Raw genomic sequence first — 9,497 nt, 5'->3', positions numbered from 1 at the left:
ACTTTTGGATAGAAAACATTTTCTAAAACATGTATAGTTCCCGAATTTATAGTTATTTTGTAGGAATTTGTATATAAATCTTGTTTTATTTGAATAGATGTCTTTAGAGTATCTCCCATGTGATTTAATGATAAAATTTGCATAATTTCATGTTTAAATGAGGCTAAGTCTTAAAGTGCTAAAAGGAGCAGTCGCGCAAAGCGGACCCTATGGGCTCAACGTGCATCCACCGCTAAGCGCAGCTTCAGCACGCTTAGCATGACAAGGGAATCTAACAGATCATAAGAATCAAGGTTGCGCGCTAAGCGCGAGATTTGATCGCTAAGCAAGACGTTTGTCTTTAGCCAGGCTCAGCGCACGACTGGCGCCAAGCCCAAATTCACTTACTCGCGCTAAGCGCGAGGGTGGCGCTAAGCGTGATGTCGCGATTTCAGAGCCTATTTAAGCCTGAATTGTCAGAATTAGGGTATGATTTTGAAAGACCAGAGCTGCATATTTTTGCACAAACTTCATGAATAGTACTCTGGAGGCAGCAAAGAGGAGCAGCTGTGTAGAAGAGCCTAGGGTTCTACATTTTTAGAGAGATTAGTGAGTGTTAGAGTGATTGTGAGGTGCCAATAAGAGGAGGAGGGATCCCCCTTCTTGTGTAAGCAACAATTATTCTGTACTCTCTATCTCATTTGTGTTAGGGTTTCTGTGTATGGCTGGCTAAACACCTTAGTTGGGGATTTCTAAGGAACTGTTGATGTAATTATCTTTAATATCTAATTAATTGTTTTTTTTTGTGTTCAATGCTTCTTTCAATGCTTAATTATTGCATGCTTTTGGTCTGATCACCCATTTGTGTTCACTGTTAGGTGACTTTAGCATTGGGAAATGTACTGTTGCCTTAGAACTTGATAGAAGCAGGACTAAATAACTACATTACTAGGGATGGATTGTGGGGTTTTGGTTTTCTGAATATGCTGTGATGATAATGCTGTTTAAGTTAAGCCTAGTCTTACAAGAGGGATCTGCGAACGAAACTTAGGTTTAATTAGTCTAAACTTATGAGGGATCAAGGTTTAGTACTTTAGGCTACATCATAGAACATAAGAACATGATTAATTAGAGAAATATCCTCTTATGCATCAACTTGTTTGTTAGAAAGACCCAACGCTTTTTACTTATTACTGTCAACTTTTACTTACTTGCATTTACTATTTTCACCATAGAATTAGTTTATTTCTGTTTTTAACCATCAATTATCAATGTTTGTTCCAACAATGCCTTACTTCTGAATAAAAATCTATCTAATAAGCAAGTTCCCTGAGTTCAATACTCATATCACTCTGTTTTAATTTTAAATACTTGACGACCCGGTGCACTTTTCGGTATTTCATTTCCCTTGAATATATTTGTTAAAAAATTGGAGAAAAAGGAACCATATGGGAAAGTGAACAAAGTATTTATGGCGCCGTTGTCGGGGAACTTGATTCATTAGAAGAGTTCAGTTCAGTTTTAAGGCATTGCTTTATTTTGTTTTCTTTAATTCATTGATTCTTTTTACTAACATTTTAGTTACTGCATATTTTATTGTTCTTTGGAATTGGATAATTGTTGTTCTGTTTCTCTTGTATGAAAAGAAGATCTACTGCAGGTGATTTGATCCCCATTGATTTGGAGATTAATGCTACTTTCAAGAGGCGCAACGCAGAGAGAATAAGAAAATTTTTGTAGGACTTGGAAGCAGTGGCAACTCAAGAAGAAGAACCTCGATCTTATTAGGCATCTTCTAGCTTTCCAATTGTAGGGCAATCACATACTGTGCCATAATTCTTTTCCAGTATAGCGTGGCCAGAGGTTCAGGCACAAACAATCACATATCCTCCTTCTTTGATACAGCTGATTCAAAATAATCTGTTTCATGGTCTACTAAATGAAGACCCATACGCACACCTGGCCACTTACATTGAAATATGCAATACCATTCGGCTGGCTGGTGTGCCGGAAGATGCAATCAGATCGAGTTTGTTTTCGTTTTCACTATTAGGAGAAGCTAAGAGGTGGCTTCATTCTTTTAAAGGGAACAGTCTGATGACCTGGGATGAAGTTGTAGATAAGTTTTTAAAGAAATATTTCCCTGAGTCGAAGACTGCAGAAGGTAAAGCCGTCATCTCTTTCTTCCACCAATTTCCAGATGAATCATTGAGTGAGGCCCTAGAAAGATTCAGAGGCTTGTTAAGAAAAACTCCCACTCACAGTTTTTCAGAACTGATGCAACTCAATATCTTTATAGATGGGTTAAGACCACAATCTAAGCAGCTTCTTGATGCTTCAGCTGGGGGTAAAATCAAGATGAAGACTCTTGAAGAAGCAATGGACCTTATTGAAAACATGGCTGCTAGTGATATTGCCATCTTAAGAGATAGAGCCCACATCCCAACCAAGAAGAGCTTATTGGAGCTTACATCACAGGATTCATTGTTGGTGTAGAACAAGTTGCTATCTAAGCAACTGGAGGCATTAACCGAGACACTAAGTAAGTTGCCAACTTAGCTTCATTCTGCACAAACTTCACAATCTTCTATTTTGTAGGTTGCAGGATGTACAATCCGTGGTGGAGCTCATGACTCTGGATGTTGTATCCCTAGTGAAGAACCAATTATTCAACTACATGGGGAATCAGCCCAAAAATACTTTTAATGAAGGAGGATTTACCGGATTCCAAAATGGCCAGCAATACCAACAACAGAGACAATGGCAGAACCACCCTGGCAATCAATTCAACAGAGACCAGGGTGGACCGTCCAATAGGCCTCAGCAGCAAGTGCCTAGTCTCTATGAGCATACCACGAAGTTGGAAGAGACTCTAGCTCAGTTTATGCAGGTTTCAATGTCTAACCAGAAGAGCTCGGAGTCCGCCATTAAGAATCGGGAGGTCCAAGTGGGCTAGCTTGCAAAGCAATTGGCGAATAGGCCGTCAAGCAGCTTTACTGCAAATAATGAGAAGAATCTGAAGGAAGAATGTAAAGCTATAATGACAAGGAGCAGAATGGCAATTCAGGCTGATGAAGGTAAAGCTGAAGAGAAGGTGGAGGGATATAAACAACAGTTGGCAGATAGGCCGTCAAGCAGCTTTAGTGCTAACACTGAGAAAAATCCGAAGGAGGAATGTAAAGCTGTCATGACAAGAAGCAGAATGGAAACCCATGTTGATGAAGGAAAAGCTGAGAAGAAGGTGGAGGAACATATACAACAACTGGCAGCTGAGCCGACACTTGAACCCATTTTTTACTTTGCTGAACTTGAGGAGATTTTGGAAGATGAAGATGACTAGGAGAGAGAGACCCAAATAAAAGATAGCCAAGAAGGAATAAAGATGAAGGAAGAACAAGAAAAAGAAAAGGAAAAAGAAGTAGAAAAAGAAAAAAATTAGAAAAATGAAAAAGAAAAAGAGAAGGTTGAGGAGAAAAAGAAGGGCAAGAGTGAGGCTACAAGAGAGAAAAAGAGAGAGATTACTTTAGTTGAAGGCAAGGAAGTACCATATCCATTGGTACCTTCCAAGAAGGATAAAGAGCGACACTTGCCCAAATTTCTTGACATCTTCAAGAAACTGGAAATTACTTTGCCTTTTAGAGAAGCTCTCCAACAAATGCCCCTCTATGCCAAATTTTTAAGAGACATGTTGACCAAGAAGAACTGGTACATACATAGTGATACTATTGTAGTGGAAGGTAACTGTAGTGCAGTCATTCAATGCATCCTTCCCCCAAAGCACAAAGATCCTGGAAGTGTCACTATACTGTGTTCCATTGGCGAGGTTGTGGTGGGTAAAGCTCTCATAGACTTGGGAGCTAGTATCAATTTAATGTCTCTCTCCATGTGCCGGCGACTTGGAGAGCTATAGATAGTGCCCACATGCATGACTCTCCATTTAGCTGATCACTCCATCACAAGGCCATATAGAGTGATTGAAGACGTCTTGGTGAAGGTCAAGTATCTAATTTTTCCTGTTGATTTCATGGTGATGGATATAGAAGAGGACTCTGACATTCATCTTATTCTTGGACACCCATTCATGTCTACCGCAAGCTGCATGGTAGACATGGGAAAGAAGATGCTGCAAATGGGCATAAAAGATCAGAAAATCAACTTTGACCAGTTCCATGAAGATAAAGATCCACCTAACCGAAATGTCTGTTTGAAGGTTCATGTGATGGAGGAGAGGAGACCTGAGAAAAAGGTTCTGGAAGTAGGAACCTTGTTGGACCCTAGATAACAGGAAGATGTGTCAAGCTAATGACATTAAAAGAGTGCTTACTGGGAGGCAACCTAGCTTTTCTTTCCCTTTTCTCTTTTTCATTCTGTATCTCTTGCATGTAGTTAGGATAGTTACTTGCGATTGTGATTAATTTTTCAGCTTGTTTAGTAGTGAACAAGGGGGTTTTTAAGCCTATGTGAAGAGATGGACATAAAAGACTTAGAAAAATTTTTCAATTGTCCATCCGCTAAGCGCAACCCTTGCGCTAAGCGCCATGTCTTCACGCGCTAAGCCTGAGCTTGCTCGTGCTAAGTGCTTAGACCCCTGGCTAGTTGGTTGAATAGTTCAGCTAAGCGCACATCACTGTGCTAAGCCCAACATCTTCACTGGAATTGAACTTCAAGCAGTGGGCTTAGCAGAGATGGTGCGCTAAGCGCCACTCCTTCTCTAGAAAAATCTATTGCACCAGTGCTAAGTGCGCTATCCTGAGCTAAGCCCCATATCCATTCTGGATTTGAACTTTCACAAGTTGGGCTTAGCAGCAGGTTGCGCTAAGCACCAATCCCTTATTGTTTTGAAATGCTTGGAAGTGCGCTTAGCGCGCTTGTTGCGCTAAGCCTGAACTACTCTCTGTAAGTTGAAGCTTGATTGTGCGCTAAGCCTTACATCTCAGGCTAAGCACATATTGCAGAAAAATTGTGTTGCAGAAAGCGTTAAGCGCAACCTATGGCACTAAGCCCCAGATCCTCTCTGGAATTTGAAACTTCAAGTTGGGCTTAGCGCGAGGTTAGGCTAAGCGCATGGGCCTTAAACTCAAATGTCATGTTTGTAAAAGGGGCTTAGCACAAGGTTAGTGTATTTAGGTTTAGGGTTTACAATGTAGGGTTTAGTTAGGTTTTAGAACACAATAGGGGCAATGCTTGTAAAAGGAGTGAGGACGCCTGTGTTTCTGTTGGAAATCGCGATGAACGCGCTAAGCATGCCTGTTGCGCTTAGCCTGTTCATCACAGCTGAAATTGTTTTTGGATCTCCAGATGATCGCGTTAAGCCGACCATGTCGCGCTAAGCGCATTCATCCCTGCTAATGAACATAAACGATGAGTACACTAAGCATGTCTGTGCGCTAAGCATCACTAGTGTTTCAGACACTTAGAATTTTTTTAAAAAAAAATTTGGATCAGCACTAAGCCTGACCTGTTAGGCTAAGTGCCACTTTGCTTCTACTTTTCAACCTTTGAATAAGGCTAAGCACAGCCTGCTATGCTAAGCCCTTGTTATGTTCATGGAGGCTGAGCTAAGCGCGCCCTGCTGCGCTAAGCTCAACTCTCTTACTATTTTTAAGCTTTTGTAATCATGCTAAGCGCGCCCTGTGTGCTAAGCCTGAGTGTCAGGTGAGGCTGAGCTAAGTGTGCCTTACTACACTAAGCTTAAGTCCTCTACTATTCTAAAAATTGTAGATTTAGGCTAAGCCCAGCATGTTGCACTAAGCCTAATCTACAGAAAAACATTTTCTGCATCTTTAGGCTAAGCGCATGTCTGTCGCGCTTAGCCCATGAGTAAATTTGCATAAGGTGCGCTAAGCCCAGCATGTTGCGCTAAGCGCCCAGTCTAGTTTTCAATTTTATTTTTCTGTTTTTGATGAGAATAATCCTGTTTAACCTTGTGGTTTGATCGTATTTCTTTCAGATGGCATCAAAGAAGAGAAAGGCACCTGCCACACCTTCCCAGGTCTGATATGACAGATCAAGGTTCACTTCTCCAGAGGCTTGGGAAAGGTACACAAACATAGTGGTGCCTAAAAAGATACTTCTAGAAAGAAATGTGGTGATATACCACACTGAGTTCGATGATTTCAAAGAAGAGCTTGAGAGAAGAAATTGGCATGAAGAGTTGACCAGCTTTGTAGAAGGCAGCATTGATGTTGCCATTGTAAAAGAATTTTATGCTAACCTCTATGATCCAGAGGATAAATCACCAAAATAGGTGAGGGTCAGAGGTCATCTAGTGAAGTTTGATGAAGATGCCCTCAACACATTCTTAAAGACCCCTGTGATCATTGAGGAAAGGGAAACACTATCAGTTTATTCCAGGTTCGCACTCCTGAGGCCTAATCCTTAGGAATTGGAAGCCAAGCTCTGTATCCTAGGGAGGGGATTTCAGCTTAATGCTGATGGCTTGCCATTGAAGATCCTCAGAAAGAACCTAAATACCATTGATCAGACTTGGAGCATGCTTTCTTTATCAAACTTGGTCCCTACCTCACACACATCAGATATCACTCTGGATAAGGCCAAGTTGATTTATGGAATAGTTCACAGGATGGACATGAATGTGGGCTACTTAATTTCTCATCAGATCTCTATGATCGCCCAGCACGACTCCTCTAGGCTTGGGTTTCTAGCCTTAATCATTGTTTTATGTAAAGCTAGAGGAGTCACTTCTGATTCTAGGATGCTGGAGAGTCTTAGCCCCGCTATTAATTTGGCATATGTGAAAAAGAACTGTTGGAATCTTGATGATCTAATAGTGACTTTCAGAGGGCCTAGGAAGGCCAAGGAGAAGAAATCTAAGACTCTCCCATCTTCTGAGGTTCCCCCTACCACATCAGCTCCTTCCACATTAGCACCAGTTTCTTCTACCCCAGCTACTTCTGCTCCATCAGCAGCTCAGCTACCAGTTTTAGCTCCTTTTACTTCTGGACCATCAGATTTTTCTTTTACACCAGAGATGCTACATGCCATGATGCAAAGCCTACACCAAGGGTATATCATTATTAAGCAGAGCTTCCAGAGCTTGGGCCTACCATCTATCATGAGCATGGAAGACTTTCACACTCAGGTGGCTTGGCCAGGATTCCGGCCTTCTCTTTCTGGAGGGGGTGGGACCTCCGCAACCCAAGAGCTTGAGCCCACAGAGGTGCATAAACCAGCAGTGGAGGATGAGCTTACTTCTCTTGAGCCCTTTTCATTTGCTTATGATTCAGTTATGGCTCAGGAGGAAGTACCTTCACTAGAGCTTATTCCAGAACTATCCCCTGCACCTATCTCTGAGGATACTCTGCCATCCACACCAGCATTGGAGCAAGAGTAGCCTATTTCACAGGATCCACCAGCTGCTCCAGTGTTGGATCTTAATGAGCATGCAGAGGATCACCCACAGAAGGATTGACAGGATCTTTATCTTTTTGCATTTTGAACAGTTTATTTTTAGCAGTTTATTTAGTTTATGCTTTATGTTTCAGTTATTTAAATTTCAGTCTTTAAATTTCAGTTATTTTGTTTGAAGTAGTAGGTTGTACAATACCATGTTTGAACAGTGCATTGATTGAATATGATTCAGTGGTTTGATTTGGTATGAAATGAAGTTTTGTGATTGATTTGAATTAGAAATTGTATGAATTGAATGGATTGGAAGGTATAAATTTTTTTTTTATCAAGCCTGTAGCCATTAGAAGAGAAAGAACATGTGATTAATAGTATGACTAAAAATGTTAGTCAGTTTGTCAGATTGATTGTGAAGGAATGTGTCGTTCCTAAGTATTTTTATGCCTTTTATATTTTTTATCTTTTTGTGGTCGACAAGGGTGTTTCCCTTGCTCCTATGTATCCCTCAATTGTGGTAAGGAAATCAGACCTACGTAGTTCTTTGAGAACTAAATGTTGGTTAAATTATTTTTATCTTTTTTGCAAAATATGTTTTTTTTTAATGAAAGGTCATTTGAGGCGTTGGACCATTAAACAATCTTTCGATTCTTTTGAAAGGAGAGAAAACATTAAGGCATTGGACCATTAATGATCTTTTGTTATTTTTTAAAAGAGGTAATAAAGCTACGTGTTGATTTTAGGCTTTTTAGAAATCTACATTTCACCAATAAAGGCGAAAAAGACCATTTTAAGGCGTTGGACCTTAAAAATGGCTTTTTTAGGTGATGACAAAAGCTTGATTTATGAATTGATTTTAGCCTTAGTTTCACTTTGGTTATTAGTCAATTCGATTAAGAAAGAAAAATCCTAAAGAAAAACGTCCGATTGATTTTTTTGATTATTTTACTAAAAGATATTTTTTGATTTATTATATTATTATTTTGCCTATTTTTGGTTTTTAACATGGTTACGGCATGATCGAACGGTCGGATTTCATTTTAACAGAAATTAAAAGATGATACACTACGAATGATTGGTGGAAATTTATTTTATTTTTGATTAGGCGAGAAAATGACTTAAATAAATGATTAAAGCACGTCAAAAGGGGGTACGGAAAGTAAATGAAATAAAAATAAAAGCACGCGAAACAAGTGAGGACAATTAAGGGTACATAGAATGAATTGTGAAGTTCGATTTCGGGAACTTACCGGTTGAAGACCAAAGAACGAACAAAGAACGACGAAGAACGACGGAAAATCTTCACGAAATCACTCACGGAAACGTCTTGAAAGCGTTACGAAAGTTCCTCGGCTTGGATTTTCTTCACGGAAACAATTTTTCTCACTAATTTTAAGTGATTCTCAGATACCAGAAGGGTTCAACATTTTTGTTCTTCCCTCCTTCCCCTATTTATAGGGAAAAGAGGGAGAAGCTTGCCACCTAGCTCGCCCAGGCGAGCTCAGCTAGGTTGCTTCCTCTAGAAGGCACCGCCTTCTAGAGGAACTTCCTGGAAGGCCCAAGTGGGCCTGGTTGCTATTTGCACCCCCTTGTTTACTAAATACACCCCCATGCCTTTTTTTTGCTGATTCTTTTTCCGTGACGTTACGGATTTTACGAATTTCGCAACGATACTCGTTTTCTTTCCGTAATGTTACAGAACCTTACGGATTATGTAATCATCCCATTTTTGGCTTCCGGAATGTTATGGAACTTCAAGAATTGTGCATTAATACTTCCTTTTGACTTCCGGCATGTCACGGAACTTTACGGATTGTGCAACAATGCTTTCTTTTGTCTTCCAGCATGTCACAGAACTTCACAGATTGCCTAATGATGGGTGCCAGATATCTCAAAGTAGTCAAACGAGGGTCGCATCCCAACAAACAGATGGTCCCTGAACGAAATTAGGGTATGACAGAATGCATTAACCGTATCCCGGTGAGAGTGTGATCCTTAAATTTTGAGAGAAACGACTATCATTTACTACTGATTTTTGCATGAATCTCTAAAGTATGGAATGAATGCATGAAATTGAGGATGATGAAGGCCAAGTTTGATTGTGATAGCCACTTAGCCAAAAAGCTGACCACGTGCTTGAATGATTTATCCCT

The 9,497-nt window shown here is 40.2% G+C and overlaps 1 protein-coding gene across 1 annotated transcript; it reads left to right on the top strand.

Moving 5' to 3' along the window:
• The first annotated feature begins 419 nt into the window (after positions 1-419).
• On the top strand, positions 420-2,935 carry LOC100798799 (uncharacterized). The gene is made up of 3 exons (XM_006601477.1): positions 420-466; positions 1,827-2,465; positions 2,578-2,935. Exons 1-3 carry the CDS (start codon positions 420-422, stop codon positions 2,933-2,935), a joined length of 1,044 nt encoding a protein of 347 aa, XP_006601540.1.
• The last annotated feature ends 6,562 nt before the right edge of the window (positions 2,936-9,497 follow it).

Source organism: Glycine max, chromosome 17 (assembly GCF_000004515.6).
Source record: "Glycine max cultivar Williams 82 chromosome 17, Glycine_max_v4.0, whole genome shotgun sequence".
In the NCBI taxonomy this organism is placed as follows: Eukaryota; Viridiplantae; Streptophyta; class Magnoliopsida; order Fabales; family Fabaceae; genus Glycine; species Glycine max.
The sequence above is the reverse complement of the archived record's forward strand: the minus strand, read 5'-3'. Positions and strand labels throughout refer to the sequence as shown.

Bases quoted from the DNA above. Each gene is read 5' to 3' on its own strand.
- LOC100798799 (XM_006601477.1), top strand. From the start codon at position 420: ATGTCGCGATTTCAGAGCCTATTTAAGCCTGAATTGTCAGAATTAGG. The intron at 467-1,826 runs GTATGATTTTGA...ATTCTTTTCCAG, and splicing joins CCTGAATTGTCAGAATTAGG to TATAGCGTGGCCAGAGGTTC. The intron at 2,466-2,577 runs GTTGGTGTAGAA...TCTATTTTGTAG, and splicing joins CTTACATCACAGGATTCATT to GTTGCAGGATGTACAATCCG.